Source organism: Epinephelus fuscoguttatus, linkage group LG23, assembly GCF_011397635.1.
Source record: "Epinephelus fuscoguttatus linkage group LG23, E.fuscoguttatus.final_Chr_v1".
Taxonomy (NCBI): domain Eukaryota; kingdom Metazoa; phylum Chordata; class Actinopteri; order Perciformes; family Serranidae; genus Epinephelus; species Epinephelus fuscoguttatus.
Genome location: NC_064774.1, coordinates 17,624,607 through 17,647,780, shown reverse-complemented (window position 1 = coordinate 17,647,780; position 23,174 = coordinate 17,624,607). Strand labels below are relative to the sequence as shown.

General features: G+C 40.5%; 1 protein-coding gene across 2 annotated transcripts in view; it reads right to left on the bottom strand.

Annotated features, from left to right (window-relative positions):
* Positions 1–8,005: 8,005 nt before the first annotated feature.
* The window catches only part of si:ch211-200p22.4 (phosphatidylinositol-binding clathrin assembly protein), a 124,498-nt gene continuing 109,329 nt past the window's right edge, over positions 8,006–23,174 (bottom strand). For both annotated transcript variants that reach the window (XM_049569303.1, XM_049569304.1), the window contains 3 exons: positions 14,562–14,618; positions 12,792–12,908; positions 8,006–11,364 (listed from right to left, as the gene is read on the bottom strand). In XM_049569303.1, coding sequence (XP_049425260.1) covers positions 11,350–11,364; positions 12,792–12,908; positions 14,562–14,618 — 189 coding nt within the window. In that variant the 3' untranslated portion in view covers positions 8,006–11,349. The remainder of the gene's footprint in view (positions 11,365–12,791; positions 12,909–14,561; positions 14,619–23,174) is intronic.

Below are 23,174 nucleotides of genomic sequence, written 5' to 3'. Positions count from 1 at the left end.
GCCGTCTTATTCCCCCCCCCTTTATTTGACATGCAATTCAGCTCCTGACCACAGGAGGGCAGTCTAGGATTGCTACAGCGGTGTGAGATGGGCTACCAGCTAGTTTGATGCTCTTCTACAAACAGGTCGATTATTCGAAAAATTGTCAAATAGTTGCCACGATTTTTTCGAATAGTGTTTTTGCTTGTGTTGCCAATCCCTAATCTAGACCGTAAAAATTAGGCAATAATCACCGTGAAGGTGTGAAAGCAACAGATGGCGAGTAATAGCAAATGTTACAGCCTCTCAAGCTTAATTGCTGTAGCCATAATATTGTTTGGGTTTTTTTGTTTATTTTATCCTTATCTAAACACAAGGTGAATACAAATATACACATGCAGTTATGAAAGTGAAGATGTGTGAAGTGCACATAAGCAAGCTCCAGGTTATGGGAATCAGGTGTGTGGAACAGGAAGCAAACAGCTGTTGCCCGTGTTATGTAAGCATGTCGAAAACCACATAGCACTGGTGTGTAAAACTGAATTACCTAAATGGAATAATGGTTACATATGGACAATGCTGTCGCCCTTCTGTGTTACGGTGAACATGTAGATATATATTGTATTGAGAATGAATGGATCGCCAAATCCTAATACATAACATGTACTGGACATTGGTTTATTGTTAGCCCAGAACACATATGCGGAACAAGATCACCTGTTCGCCCCTCCAGTGGCTTGTTCAGACATTTTGTTTTCTGAAAAGTCACCACATTAATTGTTGTCATGACTATATGTGTATGCTAGCTAATTATAAAGGCTAACATTAGCTGACCAACGTTAGCATGGATGTAAATCACTGAGCCATAATCTGTTTGGAGACCAATAACAATGAAAACAAACATGCACATTTAGATAGTTAACATCACCTTATCTGTGTTTTTTCAATTTGGTTAAATCATTTTTCAGTCAATGTTGAAACAGCAAAGATATGAGGGGTTACTGTGTCATCTGCCATGTCTGCCCCACTGACTCCAATACAACTGGCTGCAATGCAAAATTCAAACGCTATCACTGACGTCATGTCCTGTCCTTTAGGAGTTTCTTGCTAGCAGGCGATGTTAATTAAATACAAACTAAGTTCTGTCACAATGTTGTCTGTATCTTGTATGAAATGTCTCCAGACACATATTTTTAGAGCACTGTTTGGCTGTAATGCTAGACTGTGTGAACAAGGAGCGGTTACCATACTGTTTCCTGTACTGTACATTCAGAGGCTGGAGAAAACTCACATCAAACTGTAAAACTCAGTTGATCAGCTGTGTTGATCAAGTAAAAACCAAGATTCTGTTACTATCTTGACTATTTCTTGCCTAAAATGTTTTAAGAAACATATTTTAGCTTACCGTTTGACTGTTTGTCGAGATAGTTTGTTTCCCGCTGGCCGCCATTTTGATTTTTGTGGGAAAAAACGGCAACGGCTGAGCTCTATTTGTCAGCAAGCAGCGGGAGCGTTTATTGGTCCGCTGCGGCGCAGTGCATTCTGGTAGTTGTAGGTTTTTCACCGTTCGAGCAAAAACGGATGCCCAAGCCCCCTTGTCCCTGTTTTCTCTGGTCATTTAGCACCAAATTCAAAAGTATTTGCGCCTCTTCACTTCATAGTTAGCCCAGTTTTATGACGAGAACATATTTTAGCAGTAAAATGCAACTTAAAGTAACACCTCTGACAAGTTATAGGCTATTCCCTGTAACGATGGGAAAACTTCAATATTTTGCATCATTCCCAGTACGTAGTTACTATTTACCTGTTTTTGTATACACCTGTATATATATACACACCTGTTGTGACAGGTTGACCTAAAACACTTCTAACTACCTGGTCTGATTTTGTTACAACAACAACACCAACGCTCCCACGGTGAAGGATTAAAAAAAGCAGGTTCCCACCTCCTGACTCCCACTGAGCTCTGAATAATGAAACTGTTTGTGTACATTTGTTACACAATCACATCAAGAGGCTCTCACAGATGCCGGCAGTGATGCATTTGGTGGTATTTCAGGGGGTTTTGATTAAATGGTTTTCAGTAGGAAATATATCACTCAAAACGTTCTCAGCCTGACAAACGGCAGTGTTTTGTCTTCAGTGAATAATTTATTGTCAAACCACCTGTAGTCGCAGCATTTGTCTCTGTGTGCCTGACAGGATGATGCATATCTGGGAGCAAAACTACAAAAACTCAGTTTATAAAACACCTCTCTGCTACATGTAAGCCTTCATTACTGATAAACACACTCGGTTATATGATTGAGGAGCCAAAAATAAGAGGCCAATAAAATATTGCAACTATTTTAAGCAGCAGACTTCACTGAATATGTTTATAAAGGAAGAAAATATTTAAAACCACAACAAATATAGTGTATGATGAGCTCAAAGGAGTCGTAATAGTAATAGACATTTGGGAAACACTGGTCTAAACCACTGCTGTGTCCTAACTCCATACTATACTGTCAGAGTAAAGCCTACCGTTTAAGCAGTGAGAATACAAATAACTTTACATACATCTGTCTTTCTTTTTTAGTTTATTTTCCGCAATCTTTCTGGAGCTATTTTAACACCACCCGCAAGTATTTTCCAGCTGTGAGCAGCTACTCCATCTCTTTTCTGCATTGCATTGTGGGAGACAGCGGTAGTATCTCAAGAATCGACTGAAGACTGACTTTAGTGTGGATTTCAGGTGTCGGATATTTTCCAAATATCCTTCCTCTTTTACAGATATCCTCCTGAGACCCTGTGTCCTCATATATGGACATTACATTTTGGGTTCTCTTGACTTTGGGGCGCGTTCGTTTTGTACTTGGAGGTCGGAAGTCGGAAGCGGGAATGACGTCACCTCCGAGTTGACAACAGTTTTTGAATTCTAGTTGGCAACGGTGGACAAGTCGGATAAATACATGGACGTTACTGTTCTACCCTTGGGCTATCCGTAGCCATACTGTTAGCAATAACATGCCCATGGATAAAATTTGAACAGTACTATGGATATGGCTGACCTAATGTAAAACAAATGAGATAAAATTGCTATAAACAGTACTTTAGCAGAGTGTTTACTCACTATGTATGTGACTGGCAGCCATCTTGAATTCGTATGTCGGGGTTGATGCAGTTGCTGTACAAAACAAACGCACCATTATACTTCATTCTACTTAACTTAGACCTGTTGTCCTCGTTTGTGGACACTTTTTGTGCCATCTAGTGGTAGTAAGAGCACAATACACTAATCCATGTAAAACCAAGATGGCAGCCATCTCTGCCAAGTCAGTCTGGAGCCGATCCCGACACAAAAGTGGACAAAACCTGATCAAATTTTATGGGCAAAACTACTTTATTTATGATTATTAATGTTTGTAGTTTGATATGGCAACAAATTTGACCAATTTTAGTAATACTAACAAGCTCAGACACTGTTAATTAGGAAGTACTCGTTAGGGGACATTGGGACTTAATTGTCGTCGACAATGTTAAGTTTTTTTATACTTATCAGGTCCTACTGATCCCAAATAACTGAGAGAAATTAAAAATACATACCAAACAAAAGTTTGGGTCTCAGGAGGATATTCAGTGTATTAACAAGCGGACCAACTGTCAATCTTTTTATTAAGCAAATGTAATGACCTCCTGGGGATTTTCCGCCAAATCCAACCAAATATAAAGCGGTACAAAGGCCAGTAGAGACTGAAATACTTCCTGGTAATAATATTGTTTGTTTACAGACACTGAATACTTCCATCGCAATTTAATATGGCAATGAATTACTGTTGCTACTATGCTACATGTAGCACCTTTAAAATCATGCTGGGGCTGTAGATTTTAGCCACGTGTACCAATTGTAACAGCTAACGCACCTTTTAATCTGCTTAAAAATTATCTTATGATCATACTTTTTAATTTCTAAAGCCATTAGTGTGGAATATTTATGTGAGTATAAATGAGGTGTTGTTTTTTTATGAAAATATCAATAACTTAAATGAATTTGCATCTTTGGATAATGAGGTTTAATTTAATTTGGGTTGTCTTGTGAGTAAACTGACTGATGTCAGACCCCATATATATGAAAAGTACAATAGAAACATGCTCATTCAATAATTAAAGTGCCTATGAGCAAGAGATTTAACCCTTGCCTGGAGCTGGACAGAGGAAGGCTGATTCTTGCAGGTAGATTTTACGTTGTTAGTGAATGTGAAGCTGTCGATTTTTCCACAGTGAAATTCAAAAATAATTGCACAGTAAAATATAAAGCTGATAAAATACATATTGGATGTGATAAAACATGGGTTGAGACCTCGCCAGAAAAGGCGAGGCTGAATAAGAAAAACATACTCTCAGACCTTCTGGCGCAGCAATTAAAAATCAGACGATTCACTGTTTGACATTTCAAGGCCTTGGATTTTTATCACCGGAGACTTAAAAGTAAAATTTTAAAGGTTTGTAGACTTTTCCTGGCGGTTTGAGTGATGAATCAAGGCTGCAGCTCCTTTGGCAAGCGTCAATAAAAACAGACAGTCGTTTAGGAATGGAAAATGACTTTTTATTTCTTCCAAAAAAAGAGAGAGAGAGAAAACAGATCCCTAGAATAAACAAATATACTGCTGTAAAATAAAAGCCTGTGATTTTTGTTGTCAACTGTAACATTTGTTTGCCTTTCCATGCTTGATACAATCCATATATTTCTGCTTTAAATAAATAGAAAAAAATGTACAAAGAGATGGGGGGAGGAGACAGAGAAGAGAGAAAGAGAGAGACAGATTAAAAGGTGTACTCTGCTCAAAAAGACATTTGGCATCATTGAGAATTCATGGCTGATCCTGATGTACAGGGAGGTCTGCAGCCCTCGAAATCTGCATCGTCTGTCTGTTTAGCCCGTCCCCACTGAGGAGTAATCATACCTATATACTGCTGTATAACGCTAATATCTTTCACGTTCAGAAAAATAAAGAGTAAATGAAAAATAATGCTGTTGCAGGTTATGAGAGTATGTGTTTAAGCTCTGTGTTGTGAGTGTGTGCATTTCTTTATATACAGAATAGTGAGGCAGCAATCCGAGGGTTTCTTACCAAAAAACACAGATGTAGAAAAAACAGAACGTGCACAAGAGATCTTTGATTCAACACACCAACTCACTGACAAAATGAGGAAATTTATCTGTTAAACAGCCCCTCTCTTTGTTTCGTTCCTGTCATTTCTGTGGGTGTTTTCTGAATTTCTATTCTAACGCTGCCACGGCTGCAAGGTGCACAGCAACCCGCAGATGGCGCCACAACAATGGAGAATCCAAAAGGACAAATCTGTGCTCCAAGTAACAAATGTGACATCTTTGGGAAAAGTAACACAAAAGAGGTTTGGCGCTCCGTTTTTGCTACAGTGGCTCGTTTATCGACAGCACAGACATCTGTCAGATTCAGTCCCTGTCACGGACGGCAAATGATTGGTCAACAAAGTGTGATCCATCTCGCCCCTTTCACCTTGTCTTGGGGGGGGGGGGCACCTGACAAGACGACTTAAAACTGGGACAACAAGAGGAGAGAATTTATCTTCATCATCACCATCACTGTCATATCATGCTTTTTGGAAAAAGGACAACAAACATCGACAACGATACAACCATGCACTCACTGACCCCAGAAAGAGAGATGGCTCGCCAGAGAGGAGTCTGCTCTCTAAATGTTTGATACACTTGGCCTTAGCAGAGAACAGACATTTTAATATGACATCAATGTTTATCCGTGTATCCTTCTCCACCTTGATTCATGCTACAACAATGCAGAGAGGTGGTAGCAGCTTTTATAGTTGAGAGAAACTTTGCCACGAGGTTGCCTGGCCTGATCCCAAACAGACCAGGGCGGTAGCAAACGTAAAAAGAAACAGAACAGTGGTTGTCCTGGGGAAACTCCCAGCTTTATATGTGAGAAAGTGTCTGAATTTGAGGAAAGGAGCTGCCGAAAAAAGAGCCTGCATGCTCGGCCGGACTCCTCCCTGGATAAATACCATAACAAAATTACCTCCATGATAAAGCTGTGATAATTACTGGCAGTTACATCAACGCTTCGGAGACAAGCCAGTAACATTTACGAGACTCAGAAAACCACAGTAGTCTCTACGCTCTCTCAATCCCACAAAATTTGACCATTTTGAAACCACTTTGAGACACACAGACAAAGACAATCTCATCGCAACAGGCAGGACTGGATTCCATGCAGAGAAAGTTTTAGAGAACAGAAAGGGAAGAAAAGCCGAGAGCTGACCAAGAGGAACGCAAAATGTCGAATTGGCTTGAAAGAAAAGAACTAAAAAAGTCAGACTGGGTCAAACAGCTTTCATACTGTTTGATTTCACCTGTTTCAGGTGACAAAACACAAAACATCCTTGCACTGTCCTTCACACCGAAGCCAAACACATTTCGTATTCTGAGGATGTAATTACAAAACATCAGGAATTATCAGCTCTGCATTGAGACCTGATATGATTCATTGTTCTTAAGATCCAGGGTGACGATGATATGATTCTGGATCACTGCCACGGTCGGTAACGGCTTCTCTTTCTGAAGTGCCTATTCATCATCGCCAGATTAGAGACAGCGAGACAGCTGTCCCAGAAAAATAAAGAGCCGTGATTAGAACTCATTTTTGGTGCCAAAGCGCAGACCATTAAGAAAATAGTTTAATGAGAGTCCAAGTTGGATGCCAAAAGCAATAGGTACCTGGATTTAGAGGGCGGAGAGCCTTTTTAGGACACAGGTGGTGTCAGAGGGAGTTCATGCTAATAAAAGTTAACTTCTAGGACATCACAAACACCAGAAAGCAGCTTTCTGGACACCAAAGATAACCTACATGTTTCTTAAAGTCAGGACTTGGAACTGAACTTTTATTCAAGTGTCCCAGTGATTCGTGGATTCCCTTGCTACTTGCCACAGTTTCCCAATTGAATGAACCTTAAAAGTACCCTGAACAACAGCTGGTTGACTCAAAGTGGCTAGTTGAGCAGACAGACTTTAGCTTTAGCTGCTTTCCCAAACCTGGCTGGACTACATATGCTACTGTTCTCACCAGCAGAGTCTCCCATTTATCCCAAAAGACCTGGATATCCAAGCATCTGATTGACCGCCTGGGTTCAACAGTCCAATCAGAGACAGTTTGTAGGCTGCTGACATCATAACGAGAGGCAGAGATGGCCGCTGCGTTCGAGACGGGGAGAAAAAAGAAAAGACGAAGACCTTTATCTAACCAGACACTGGCGCAATGCTAACAGCAAGAAGAAAAAGAGCGCACTCAAAGCTAGAGAAAAGCGAACCACAAAGCCTGAGAGCCTCCGAAAGGTTTCGTCTACGGCTAAAAGACAGAGACACCAAGAGAGATAATAGAGCTATAGTTACTAGACACTGGCAGAGGTGAGGACAAGGTGGGAAACCTACTGCAGGAGGTCTTCTATAAGGAGGATACTATGAAGAGAGGCTAAGCTAACACAAGACTGCGACAAGAAGCGTCTAAGAGCAATATCTATCCAACAGCGACAGTGATGGGTGGGAGCAGACGATCTAGACAGAAACTGGTTATTACTATAATTTCTTTTTTTACATATCTACACATACCAAACAGTGACGAAGCAGGCTAAAAAAGCATTCTAGAGATAGACCAGCTGGACAGAGTTTAGAGACTGAAGCGAGATTTCTAGAGATTTCATGTCGACTATCACTGGGATGTAGACACTGGACTGGGATGGGGATGGGACTACAAAAAGTTTCAAGTTCATCGTTAGAATGGCAGGAAAAACAATTTTTAGTCACCTGCCAAAGTGGCTGGTAGATTAGACAAACTCATTATTGTAAAACCTCAAACGATTTCTACAAACTTCAAATCTCTTTCTCAACTTTTTTTCACACCAGGAGAACTGGCAACAGCTCTACTTAACGGCAGGATAGTCACTTCAGTGCAAACTTTTGCATGTGCATTTTGCAACAAAATTTTGATTTTACAAAAACAAAACCAAAAAAAAAAAAAAAGCACATTTCTTGTCAAACTCACTGGCTCAAATTTGGCTCGAAATTTGACACTATTTGACCCTCAGAAATAGCCCTCAATGGAAAAACATACACAGAAAATGTGTAAGCACACACGTGAACACACTGAAGATGCATAATGCACACTTATACCAACAGTCAAACTCATGGTGACGGATGCTTTGGCTGAGGAATGACCTCTTACATGAGTCAAATTTGATCCCCCAAAATTTCCTGGAGTCACGGAGCGAGGGTGATGCCAAACGTCCAGTGTCGTTTTGGCTCTCGGTGCAGACGGAGTCGCACTTAAAGCCGCTCGCTTTGATTCAGTGCAATTTAAAGTGAATTCAACTTAATTCAGTAACGTTTAATCACTCACTCAGTGCTGCTGTCATCAATCACCGGCACATACTGTGGATCTGCCAATAGGGTGCACCTCATAAAAAAGCTCTTATTTTAGAAACCTCTGACGTCTGAATCTGGATGGGTAAGCTGATAAAGACAAGAGGAACAGATACACACAGATCAATCAGGTGCTAACAGGCGGCTAATGATGCTAATAAACACCGCAGTTGTGTTAGCGTAACAAAAATACAGATTTCCTCTACTCTACTCTCTACTGAGAGTAATGATTTCCAAAATGTGTCAAGATTAATGTTGAAGATTATGTTTGGCTCAAGGCCTGGTCACACCAGCACTTTAAAATGGTGAAATGAGCTAACTTCAGTGTAACAGCCAGAATCAGTGGATCGACAGCAAGGGTGAAGTACTTTTGTGAAACTTAACCAACAAATTGTTGCCGTTAACCAAAGAGAAATACCCTTTTTCCATTACCAGTTTGGGCCGTCATGAGTCAAACCACACTGCAGCGATTTGTCTTTGCTGAGCCACACCAGTGATGGACCATCTCTGGTGTAGGGCCAAAAGCCCACCTGACCGGCACCATGCAGGTAGCAATGACGTCTCGCCAAGTGTAGCCAACCCCTGACGACGATGTGTGTATTACAAGACTCGACTCACCTCTGTCTGCAGGAGACCAGTGAGGAAGCCATCTTTAAAAGTCTCTGTGTGTTCAGCTCTCAGTACTTTTGTAGCTTCTAACTGAAACTCTGTGGTTTGGAGTTTAGTTTCTCTCCTGTGTCCTGTTTTTACTTTAGATATATGCTTTATTTTACTGTTTCATGTTCGCTATCAGCCATACGAGTCATGTTAAGTTACTGCTGATGAAAACTCAACATTTCCTTACTTTGCTGCTTCAAAATCAAAGCTTTTACATAACAAAATACGGGGGACTTCGCTTGTGAACAATCTAAAATGTGTTAAGCAAATTACCGGAACTTTGTTAGGGGGTTTTCTTCAATAAAACAAGTCCAAATACCGCATGGAGGAAGAGTGAAAGCAGAAACAGCCACAGTGAGATGTTAATGAAGAGCTGCAGACAACAGGCTCTTACTGCACCTCTGCAAACAGCTCACCTCCAACAGGTAAACTTCTTTTACCTGCCCTGCTATGTGATGGAAAAACACTTGGAACTAAACAACGAGGAACTTCAGCCGTGGATCAGCCTTCTACTTTTAAACGTCATCACTCAAGACAAGCCGTCAACAGTTGAAGACACACCTTCAAGCAGGTAGCCCTGTTGTAATGGAGACGCAAATCCCTGCCGCACTGGGCTGACAGGCTAAACCAAACCAAGCCAAGCTAGCGCAGGAGTGAGGAAAAGAGGGGAGGCTACAAGTCTTTTTGGGGGAACGGATAGACTAAAATGAAGGAGGCTATCGTAGCTCATTAGCTTAGTTTCACTATCCAGTTTCATTTGACCTCCTTGGGAACATTTTTTAATGACCTGTGTGAACGTAGTGTCACATTAGCAACCAAGCTAACGAAGCTGGTTGAAGGTGTCCTGTCGACAGTTTTACATACATCTCTTTTATAATGGTAGTCTATGGGGAAAAGGCTTTTTGCGCCACAGGGGATTTTTCCCTGCAATACTCTAAGTGACCAAATTTGCTGCAAGGCTGAGCGGCTTTTCTGAGGGCCTGCTTTTTCCCCTCAAATTTGTTAACTGACAGTTTGAGCTAGCTAGCTAGCTTAGATTAGCTTTACCCCTCTCTTTTATAACACTTTATTTAATCAAATGATCTCAAGATAAATGCCAGGGGACAAAGCTAAACAACGATGCAGACAAAGAACTGACTAGCATTAGCATTTCCCTGGCTGTTTAGAGTGTTAGCAGTTAGCTTGCTAGCTCTAGTAGTTCACCAATTAGTCCTGCGAGTACCACTTCCACATATTTCCCTGTACAACTTTCTCGTGTGACCAGGCTTTAAGATTTTTGGTTCACAGACAATTTAGACGTCTGTATTGTGCCAGCGTATTACTGCACCGCTAATCCCCATCTCTCTGTGTGTATCTGTCGCTTTTAAGAGAAGAAAACAATGCAGTATGAGTAACAAAGACTTAAGCTTAAAAACCCATAGCAACAAACGCTCAACTACTATTAACAAATGGTTCAACAAATCGCTGTACAAGCCCCGGTAACATTCAGGAGAGGCTGCAGAAGAAAACAGATTGAAAAATACAAAGATAGCCCCAACAGAGAGCGTAAAATTATGGGAAACACACTTGAGAAGATTCGCCTCCAAATCTCTCGCTGATTGGACAGTTGTGCACGCAGACGGCGAACGCAGGGGATGAAGATGAGGTCGGTTGTAAAGGTATTGTCTGAAACAACTGCTGCACAAGTACACATTCGTCCACGCACACTAAACAAACACTTGTCCCCTCCTAAGTGCTCCCAAGTTGCCGTTGCAGGCGGACGGTAACCAAGAGAGGACAAAATAGCACCAGTATGAAATAAAGCTAATTCTGCAGCAGAGACTCTCACAGCAGTCAGATGGGTTTGACTGAAAACCAGAGGTAGGGTTTCCTCAATCCCCTCTTTTCTCCTCCTCCGTCTTTCTTCACAGCGTCCTCTCTCATCCGTATTCCCTCTCCTGAAGCATCACTCCATCGATTTAAAAGACAAATAAGACAGTAGAACAGAAAGAAGCTACAGACACGCACATACACACACTCGCAAGTTGTTTCAGACAACAACCGTCTCCTCCACCACATCCCTCCATCCTCCGTTCGGTCATCCTCTCCTCTTTCCAACTCGTTTTTTGGTGTTGGTTGGTTATCTTGTCGTCTGTCTGTCTCTTAGTCGTTTTAGCATGATCAAATCGTTCCTCCGTCCCTCTGATCGTTCCTCTTGTGTGTTTTCTTCTGCTGTTTGTTTGTTTGTCGCTTTTGGCACTCTGCTTACCCCCCTGACTGGATTACATAAACTGCATCTGAATAGACAGAAAGGAGCGGGGAAAAAGAGAGAAATTGTTTGTTTTGATCATTGTACTAATGCACTGAATACGACTTATACCAACAAAGGATTTCTCAGCAGGAGTCTACGTGCACGAAAACAGGTCAGTCAAACAGCTTTAAGCTACACAAAAGACTGTATTCGCAAAACAGTGCAATACATACATCATTACAATAATTGCGTATACCTTACTGCAATTTGCACTTATATTTCTTTGCATCTACCTCCCTACAAAATGTTATTTATGTTACCTTTACTGATAATGGCTACGGGTTTAAACGCTGCACTTAATTCAAGGAAGTAGAGACTTTAAATTGGATGTTTGACAATGTTTGTAAGTCCTTGACAAACAGAAAGCGCAGTAACAGTTTTTCTGCTCTTGGACAAGAAAGATGTGCATGTGTTTTGCACTCTGTGATTGTTCTGGCCTTGTCAGAACTCAAAGACACGCAACTGGTGATTAAGGGTTCACAAGCAGGGCTGCAAAAGTCAAGGAATGCTCAAAATGGAAACCTTTCATAAAGATAACAAGAATAAAATGGAAATATAGGGGTTGTTTGCTCAGGCTGTATTCACCACGTCTCATGTAGATACAAACAAACCTTTTACAAGATCATAAGCAGACACAATTGTAAACGTGTCTAATAGGAATTAAAGAAAATCAATCTAGTTGAGTTGACTTAACTGAACTTTCATTGAACAATAAAAATAAAACATCCCCCATGACCCTCCCTCCAAAAACATAGGCTACATCTCTCCAAAGGAAAAATTCCTCTCAGGCCCCCGTATCCTCCCTGTGGAATTTCTCCAGGTCAGATTTTATGGGTTCTTTCCCCCAAATAAGTTCACCATTAAAAGGTGCAATTGAAAGGTGTGAATTTTATATTGAACGTTTGCAAGCTTCACCTCCCTTGGAAAGTTTCTGTATATGTACCAACCTTTTGAGAACCAGTACACACAACAAGCAAATGAAGAGAAATCCCTCTTTTGACATTATTCCTATAGGACCTGCTGATGCATAACGCATGACAGACATGACAGACATGTACCTCCTGGTTTGTTATGTCAACAACGTTGTGTCACATTATCCATCTCGTCTTGCTATGTGTACATTTTTTACTGTTTTGTGTTATGTCTCACTGCATTGTTTAAAAAAAAAAAGTCTAGGTAAAGTCATGTTATTGTGACCTTATAACGAATCTAACATTTTAACCATTACAGATTACAAGAAAATGAACCCTGGTGTGACTCGAGTTTCAACATTATAAAACCGTGAATCCTAAGTTCACTCTTAGTACTGAAAGTACTGAGAAACGCGCTACATTAAGAGTAGAAAGCTATCTTTTCAGTTGCAAAGGCATTGTTTTGTGTGTATGAATGAACACAAAGTGCAGGATAGCTGACCTGGGCTCCGGGCATGGGTGCGAAGGGATTGGTGGGTCTGAGAACAGGCTGGTTGTACATCATTGGCTGAGGAGCCATCACTGGTACCCCGCCCATCTGACCCATCTGGGGAGGGACCTGGAAAGAGAGAAGGGTGGGTGAGACAGAGAAAGATGGTCCATAAAAAGGAAAGTATGAGAAGCAAAAAATGCAAAAAAGGCAAGAACACAGGGATGAAAAGTGTGCTACTTCAGTGTAAGAGCTAAAACCATTAGCTGGTCAATTAAGTTGGGAAAAAGGGCAACTATTTTGATAATAAACTAATTCTCTGAATTGTTTATCAAGTAAAAAAAAGGCAAACGCTCACTGGTCCTAACTTTCTCAAAGTGAGGATGTGTTGCTTACTCTGTTTTACAGAAGCATAAACTGAATATATTTTATTTTTGGACTGTTGGTCAGACAAAACAAGACATTTAAAGACATCACATTGGGCTCTGGGACCTTTGTTGGACATGATTTTACATTTTCTGAGCCAAATAACAACAAGCAAAAAAAATCTTAAGTGTAACCAATAAGGAAAATATTTAGTGCAACCTTATTCTGCATGTACATAAGCACTAAGACTAATAAAGATAGATATATTATCAAGAAAATTCCAAACTTCCTGACATTCTTCAGTTCTCCCAAGTGAAGGGACAACAGCTCCTTTGGTAGCTAAATATGTATCTGCCTGCCACAGCCTGAAGGACTAATGACTAATATATATTTATCTCTAAGAAAAAAAACAGCAGTGTACTACGTATATCATATTGTATAGTAATCAAAATGGACTGCAACAATGTAATATAGAACCGGTATGTGACACCTGTATATATAATGTATGAATGTTACGTACATTCATACATTATATAATATATGAAAATGTGATTACTTTTTATTTTCACTTGTATTCATTAATTTCTTTACGTATTTTATTTCAACAATTTCTTAGTTTATTTTTGTTTGGTTGTTTATTTATCATTATTCTATTTTTTTAATGAAATGTTTTGGCAGTAACATATCTTTGTTCATGCCAATAAAGCCATTTGAATTGAGTTGAATTGAATTGAATCATGTTACTCTAGGGTTGCAAAGGTATGAGACTTTGACGGTGCAATGACCGTCTGACTGCAATACCGCAGTTTCGCCGTATCACGATGTTACAGAATTCTTATCATCAGTCAGAATGACCCTTAAAGGAATGAAAACTTGAAACCATTTTTCCATTACCATTTTCAATATCATAGATAAGCAAATGTACACGGTGCGATAACTGTCATATCACGGTATACCTTGAAACCGGTACTGGAACTGACTGCTGCTACTTATTTTTAACAATCCGAGTTTCTTGGCTGATGAGAAGTACATAATTAACTTGATTATTATTTTAGCAAAATATTATATACATTAAATGATCTGTCTTAAAAGTCTACCTATTGATTTTAAAATGTACTTTACTATTGAAAATTGAAACTTAAAATTTGGCAAAAACTATTATTTTTTAGACATTTCAGTTTTGTTCCTATTGTTGAGCGGACCCTGAAGGTTTTTGTTTTTGCTATATTTCTTTCTTTACCCTACATTTTATTTATTTGTTGCACAATTAAAGTTAGTTTTACATAATGAAATGTATTTTCTACAACTTTTATAATGAAATTCACATACTCCATTTTATGAAATAAAAGTGAGTAATGAGTGTGTGTGTGTACATTGAAAAGTGTGTTTCTTCTTTTCGTGCACTGGCACACTCACCATTCCATACACAGGCACTTGCGGTGTGGTCATGGGAAAAGCCATGGGAGCTGGAGCCTGGAGGAAAAGCAGAAACTAGGAGTCAACTTGGAAAAAGCAGAGGTGGCAAAAAAACACACCTGGTCACACATTGTATGCATATGTGGAAAGTTGCTGTGGTTGCTATGACATAAAGGACCTGAAGAACACCAGAACGTTGAGACATTTTTTAGCATCTTTGGCTCTGACAAACATCCCATCTGTCTCCATTAGACAGGTCTGACGTGATAAATAAAATACACACAGTGTAATGTATGTGCAAGGAGAATAATGCTGATAAAGTGTGCACATTAGGAGCGCACCAGCACAGCATGCAGCAGAGGTACTTAGTGGAATCCCACTGGGAGCAATCATTACCACAGCTTTAAAAGGGGTGGCTCAATAGGACAACGTTTAGCCCTGCCCTCCTTACTTCACAAATCAAATCCACTACGGCTGAATGGGCCTCAAATTCAACGTGACGGGCAATTTGTAGCCGTCGTTTACAACCCACGCACATCCTCATCAAACAAAGCCGCCGATTTCTGCTCGACAAATTGGTAATTCATGGCAGCAAGCGTCTGAGGTCCATTACAGTATTGTATTAGTGGATGCACCGGAGCAAAATCTGTGTATAAGATTAGAAGTGAAGATGCAGTGCAGGGTGCCTGTTGCAACACTGCTTCAATCTATAAGATGTGCAGGAGTATTAATATTAACAGATGTTAGATGAGATTTGTATCGCCTGCAGTAATTTCACCAGAGTACACATCGCAGAGGCAGGCTGACAACTTCCCTAAAATATAACAAACAAAGATCTGCATTTCTCTGTTAGATCTGGGAATACCTGCGAGCATTTGCAGATATTACAGGATAATACCAGCGTGACTTCTTCCCCCCCAACCACATATAATTGTACAGTGTTTTCTGCAGTCAGGAGTTTGCTCTGCTGCAGGTCATCCTGCTCACCCGGAAGTCGCATGGCTCCCACTGTTTTCAAAAACCCATTAAAAGCCAGCTTGCAGAAACACGCTGCTGCCTTCACAAACCTCATCAATCACTCTAAATGAGACAACTGAGGCATTTTCTCCTAACATGACTTTATAACGCCTCAATCATAGCAGAGGTATTAAAAGAGCTTCCACTCTGCCACAGTTGAAAGTCTCCAGCTGGAGTTTGTAACAGCACACATAAATGAAAACAGAGTAATAGTAATTAGCTGTGTGTAATCATATATTACTTTAGCAGTCTGAGGTAAAATGATGGATTATATTAATCAAGGCAATACAATGGTGTGTTTGGCCTTTTTATGTGGAAAAATAAAACAACACTAGCATTATCCTTTAATTACTGCTTAATAAATGCTGCTTGATCTATGAAAAAATCCAGTCTTACAGTATTTTGTTTTAATTGTTTTTAATGTGCAAAACTCTTGGTGCAAAGAGGCATCTGGCATCTGCTAGATTCTCACCTCTCTTCTTTTTCTCACAAAATGTGGTCGTTACAGAGTGCAAAATATTAAATCACTTGTTCAGTCATTAGCATACAGACAGCTCAAAATAGCAAAAGTGTAAATGTATATTGTTAAACATACATGTCACTGAATTAATGATGCAACATGTGTCTGCAAGATGTTTGGAAGGTGTGGTGCTTTGAATAAAAAATTACTTTCTGACTGATACAGAACGGGAAGTGTAAACTGAGGTAGTGAAGCGTTGGGCTGCCCCCCTAATAGTCGACCCAATGTTAGTCGACCAGAAAGGTCGGCAAGATTTCATTGGTCGCTTAGTTGCAGGAAAAAAAAACAAACGTGAAACTAGTAGGAGCTGTGCCTTGTCAGAATAAATCAAAACCTATGTGACTGGACCATGTGGGAATTTAATTTGAAAGGACAGACACAGGAAGTGGCCACACTCAGCAGTCAGACAGGAGTCAGGTTAATTTCCAGGGCTGGTACCTGCGGTTATTCCACAGGCTAGTTAATAACATGTCGGGCAGGAAATCCAAAGTGTGGGATCATTTTGAGAAGGTGAAGGACGAACCCAAGGTGATATGTAAACTCATCTTCATTGGTCGACTACAAACATGACGTATCATCTGAAACATGGAAGTAGCTACATGCCCATTAGCCCACAGCGTCATTAACAGGCGGCTCGCTCAGTGTGTGACGTGCACTTGTAGATAAAATATAGGCCTATATTAATGAAGGTTCATTAGTACGGTTTTGTATTTCTCTGTAATGTAGCACAGTGTTAACAATGTTATTGATACTATTCTTTCTCACACCTTCAACTCAAACCATTGTGTTGCCCCGCCCAAAATATATCATTTAATGATTACATTAATATCATAAACATGAGGGCGACTAGTCGACTACTGGCCCTAAATGATGACTATTGGTCGACTCGGAAATTATTAGTCCAAGGCAACCCCCGTGTTTGCATTGTACCCCTGGTTGTACAGACAACTACCACTGCATTGCTTTGATACTGAAGAAAACTTAAAAACGTAAAGATTCTCAGGTAGGTTCTGAGGCTATAAGGAGCGTCTTTTTTTCTCTGATTTCTAAGCAGATTTATTCTCCTTTAGTCACACTGAATCTAATCTATGTGGATCTCTGTGTCTGTGTGCACATTTGAGTTGTTGACTTTTTTGTGACAGTCCTTCCACTGAGAATTCGCCGCCTTTGCCTCACGTCTCTCCCACTGTGCCTTCTGCTTCTATATGAACAGTAATACAAGTTTCTAAATGTTTTTCTTACTCTTCAGCTTTTCATTATTGACTTTTGGGGTTTACACTGAATTTTATGAAAAGATATTTTTAGATAATGACCATTTTATTTAAACTTACGACATCATGTATTACTTCATTTGATACAGTTATTGTGTGGTCTAAATCACTGTGTGAGGGATTTGAAAACTGAACCACAGCCAAGCTCCAGTGGTACTTTAAAAAGGACAGGAGGTGACTCTCTGCTCAGAGATCTAAAGCAAAAGGTTTCTGGTTGGATCAGGTGAATCAGTGAACTGATCTCAGGGGGTAATCAATGTGATTGATCAGGCATCCGCTTTTAATTCCTGCCTCCAGGGAGCAGGCTGTGAAGGTTGATCATAACCATTGATCTATCGGATCTCTTCTAGCAGCAGAGCTGGCCTGCAGCCAGACAGGTGAGAAAAATAATCCAATTCAAGCCAAAAGACTTGAATTGGATCTGTCTGATACGTTTATTTCTCTTTTAGTAACGCACTTGTGGCTTAGGAGGTGCGCTTGACCCCGAGGGTGTAGGTTTCTTTTCAACATTTGAGGGGGCACATGTCAAGTGTGGGGTCTGGGGGTCTCTTAATTAATTTCCTGCTTTCTGGTGAATTTTTATGCATCCGTTTATGGTAGAAATGTCACAGTACTTCCTGTCTCAACCATGAATAGTTGCTTCATGTTCTTTCCATTTTATGGCAGACTGCAATTATTGCTTCTGAGGTTGCATACTGTCACCATACTCTACCAGAGGGAATAATGTGTCTGCGAGACACATTCTAACAGTTCTTTATGTTTTTACTGATGGGGGATAATGCACATGCTCTAGATATTAAGAGGGACATGCTCTCTGCATCCCCCCAAAATCTAAGTCTATGCTCGATTCCAAAGTCCAGTTTGTTTGAATGGTGTGAACACTGAGTATCACACCCTGGCATGGTTTGTCTATCTGTTTGTTGGCACCAGGTCCACTTGAGAAGAAGGGTTCATGTGTTCTCAGGTACAGTTCGGATCAGGTGAGAAACAGAATGGTAACAAAACTTGGAAGCTGACTGCAAGTAGCAATCGGTGAGTAGAGTTGCAAAGGCATTTCTCAGCAAACTCCTCTGCAATTTGCGTACGCATGCAGGATGCTTTAGGCGAGAGAACCCTTCTTGATATGGTCTCAATCAAAACATTGTTTTCTAGTCGGAGCCGTGCCTCATTTTCAAACTGTATGGTTTGCCTAAAATGAAGAACGACAGCAATATAGTCCACGATGAGCAGCGCTAAAATCAACCTGCGTAGTTGTCCCTCCATTGTGACATTAGAAAGTGTCACATTCATCTTGCAAGTGTACTCTTCTTCAACGTTTTGTTTACTTCCTGGATTTTTCACGCATGGAAATGCTGACCAGTCAAGAGCAGCTTTCTCTCACAAGACATTTTATCTGGTCCGCTTGTAAATGCTGCCGTGAGAACACAAACCAACTCTAGGCAATTATGCAACTTTGGAAACAAATTAGTCCCTGATTCGGACCAAAGCAAGACAACTCTAGGTCTGACAGCACCCTCAGACTCACCCTGGGTACACAGCTGCCTGTACCCAAGAGCAGCATGAAAGCAGCTAAATCTGGGGACCGATATATCCTCAGAAGTACACTACACACTAACTGTCAAAAAGAAAACCGACGGCTCGACTTAAAGAATCTCAGTCAAATGATGATATGACTCGTTGTCATTCAGGAGGAAGCCCTACACGGTAAAAATCCATCATACCTAACATAAAAAATCCTTTAGTATTTGAAACCACGATAAGAGATTTAACTGATTTTACATTATCTGCACCCGAATCACGCTTTAGTTCGCAAACCATCTGTCTCTGAGTTTGACTGCTCTGTCTGTCTTGTGCAAAACTGACAGGGGGCATCACTTTATTTTAGTTTTATAAGCATGACAAGAAGACGTCTGAGAGGAAAAACAGAGCAGGTGAGACGCTGTTTATGCACCGCTACACCTTCTCTATCTGTATTTTGTCCATCTGTCTTTCAGCCCAGCTGTCGGCCTTCAGTGCATCATGCTTTACATTCATCTGTTTGTCTGTATCTGTCATCTTATGCTCAGCCTCTCTCCTGCTGTTTCGATCGTGGTGTCTGTCTCGAGCGTGTCTCCCCACCTTCCTGCCCGTGTATTCATTTTTTTCCCCTACATCTTTAATCCTGACTTCTAGCGACTCAGAGCTGAACTTTTGCTATTCCCTTTGCCGTCTCCCTCCAAAGGCGACTCTCTTCTTTCTATGCTTTCTCTGCAAAGTCAGACTTCTGACCTTACATGACTTGCATGGTTAAGTGAAGGTTAAAGAAGTAAAAAAGCTTTGCAGGGATTTCTGGCTGGCGTTTTAAGTATCACACAGGCACAGATCGCTGCAACTTTGCCCTTCTGGCGAGAATCTCAGATGTGGGAGTTTGACTTATCATGCATGACACCAGACTTATCCACTGGCCTGGTACCTGTGATGTCTTATATATTATTGCCACACGCCACTGTGACTTATTCATCAGTTACCAGCTTGTGGAGGTTATGTTTTGTCTTTGAGATGTGCATATTCACAGAGACAATATATTTTCTTTCTCAGGGACAATAATGAGCAGATCTATTAATATTTTCCCTCTCTAAGCTTTATTTGTTCATGGTCAAAGCTCATGCATTTTTGTGTGTGTGTGTGTGTGTGTGTGTGTGTGTGTGTTTGCTTGTCTTGCTAAATGTTCACTGAAGGCAGGATTCAGTTCACTGCTGACCACACAATGTAAGGACTTTTGTCTTGTAGCATATAGAAAGAGAAAAGACATTTCAGTCTGTTTTGCTGAGGGAACAATGACTTTATTTTTTCATTGTTCCACTGCATTAATCCCCATGGGCCATTTGTGTTTTGACTTGTCAGTGAGAGTCAAAGGTAATGCAGTCAATAACATGTCTCAGAAAGTACGCGGTTTGGCAGTTGCACAAGTCCTTGGGTTTTGACAGAGACCGTGAACAATGCTAATAGATCGTCTTGTTGTGTTTAGGCTGTCAGCACATGATGATGGGTTTAAGGATAAGGCTGGCGAAGTTCTATATTTTTTCTTTAAGTCAACAAATCCCACAAAGACACTTAACCAAACAATGTGTGTCTGTCTGAGTACTGCCTGACTTCCCAACTCTGTCTCAGGCGCTCAAGCCAAAGCTCATTCCTTCCAAATACTGGTGTAAAATAAATATTTAAAACTGAGTCGAGTGTTTTAAAGAAAAGGCTCAGCAATTCCTAAAACAGCTCAGTACTGTAGTTTTAGCAAATGTTACTCAAATGATATTAAATTTTGGTTGTTGGGGACTATTTTCAACTGTGGTTTTGGTGCTCTAGTGCAGGGGTCTTCAGTGTTTTCCAGGCCAAGGACTCCTGTCTGTGAAGCATCTATGAGTCAGATTCACCCCTCGCTCCTACACAGCTTCACCCTCTCCTTGAATTATCGTCATTTCTGGCTCCAAAAAAACAATATAGTGACGGCTGAAATGCCAAACACATGGCTTCGAAACAGCAGTCCACAAACCAGATGGTGACGTCATGGTTGCTATGTCCATTAATTCATGCAGTCTATAATGTAGATGCACGGAAGGTGCACTCAAAAGCTAGAGCGGATGATTTTAAACTGTGGTTTTGGTGCTCTACTGCAGGGGTCTTCAACGTTATCCAGGACAACAACCCCAGACCTCAAAGAGAGACGGAGCAGGGACACCCTACTACATATACTGTATAAAACAGAGTTGTATATCAGATAATTCTCTGAATATTTCTTAGTCCTTTCTCGTTTGCACTTGCCTATAGCTGCTAAGTGAGCAGCAGTTGTAGTTGTAGCATGGCTAGAAGCGTTAGCCGCACCATGCACTTTCGCTAATGGTTTGCTTACAAAGTTACAAAACAATCCACTGTGGCTCACAAGAATGTGTTTACACGCCACACTAATAATACAGCTAACTGACCAATATGTTTCAACAGTACATGAATGTTAGCTAACTAGTTCATCTTTGCATTATGGATAGGTATCGCAGAGTGATTTAGCGTTAGCTAGCTCACATGACTGCACAAGGATTCATGGGCAATAGTTTGCCTTTTGTCAGTGACTTTTCTATGAATAGGTCTATTTATCTTTGCTTACAATATGTTGGATTCATGTTAAAGGAAATGGCCACTTTAGAATGAAAATACAGACAGTGCTTACTGACCCTCATACAGACAAGAAGTACGGTGTAGTTTTTTAATCCACAAAACTCGTTTGGGGTATCAGAGGATAACAGCTAGCCGGAATAACAGCTACACTTGAAATGCATGGAACCCACATTTTGAAAATGTAATAAAACTTTTCAAATTTTCAATTCAATTTTGCATGCCGCAGCTTCAGGGCACTGGGATTACAACAGACAAGCCGTTCTGACTATTTTAAAATGTATTAGCGGCGTTTTATTACATTTTCAAAATGTGGGTTCCGTTGGTTTCCAAGTGTAGCTGTTACTCCAGCTAGCTGTTATCCTCCGATACCCGAACAAGTTTTGTGAATTAAAAAACTACACCGGACTTCTTGTCAGCATGAGGGTCAGTAAATACTGTCTGTATTTTCATTCTAAAGTGGCCATTTCGTTTAAGGTATATTTTCAGACATATTTAAATTATTGGAAAAAAGATGACTACTTAAATTAACAAGAAATATTTTTGTGGTCACCCTGCAGTAACTCTTAAGGACCCCCTAGAGGTCGCAGACCCCCTGTTAAAAACCCAGGCTCTAGTGAGTATTTAGGGTGAACGTGAAGTTGACTGAATATAAACTGCAGAGTGTGATTGTTGTATAGTATAGGGATGTCACAGCCAGCAGATTTTCCCACAGGTTAATAGACTCGTGACAGCAGCGGTGTTACTGATTACACCAGACATTTTACAATACAAGGTTTCATCAATGACACTAAATATCTGTAGAGCACTGTATTAAGTTACTGCTAATGCAAACTGAATATTTCCTACTGCTGCAGCTTCACATTAAATGCTCTGAATTGGCACGAAACACAACTTCTATCACGATGAATGTGACATTAGCACTGCCGCAATCAGTCATTAGAAATGCGTCTGGAAAACAAAGCAGTGGTCATTTACGGCACTTGTTGACAGCGGATCAGTTTGACATATTGCAGGAAGCATTGGAACAAGAAAAAACAGCCACCGCGAGCTGTTAGATAAGGTGACACCTCCAACTTCTTGACGATGTACCCAATTCCATTACCCTTATTAACGTTATCAGGTTCTCCATTGACATTGGGTTTAAATCCGAAATACTCCGATACTTTTGCTTTTCGCTTTAACAACGAATCCTCCACTATAGTCTTGTCGGTCAACTTTCCTTACCCTCGCCAGGTGATAATTGAAATCTGACTCCTGCTGCTGCTTCCCTTTTATAATTGTAGCGTCTGTCATTTGACGAAGTGTTGATAAAAAACAAAACCATGGTGTGGGTGGTGGGCAAGTAATGTAATCTGTGTATACTCTAACATTGGTAACACCGGCTACAGTGGCAAGACTAGTATTGAAATAAGAAACCCTGTGCAACAGCAAAGGTCACTGATGTTTTTGGACAAATATGGAGGTTTATGGCACAGAGTATATGTCAGGTTTTGGATCCACAGGCAATACTTGTTAGTATTAATTCACTTTTGTTTTTTTCAATGGAATTTGTTGATAATAACAAAAATGGAGAATATCACCAGACTTTTCCTTCAGGAAGATGTACAAGAGACAAAAAAAGGCTGAACCTGCTCTTAAAGAAAGCAGTACAGGAGGAGG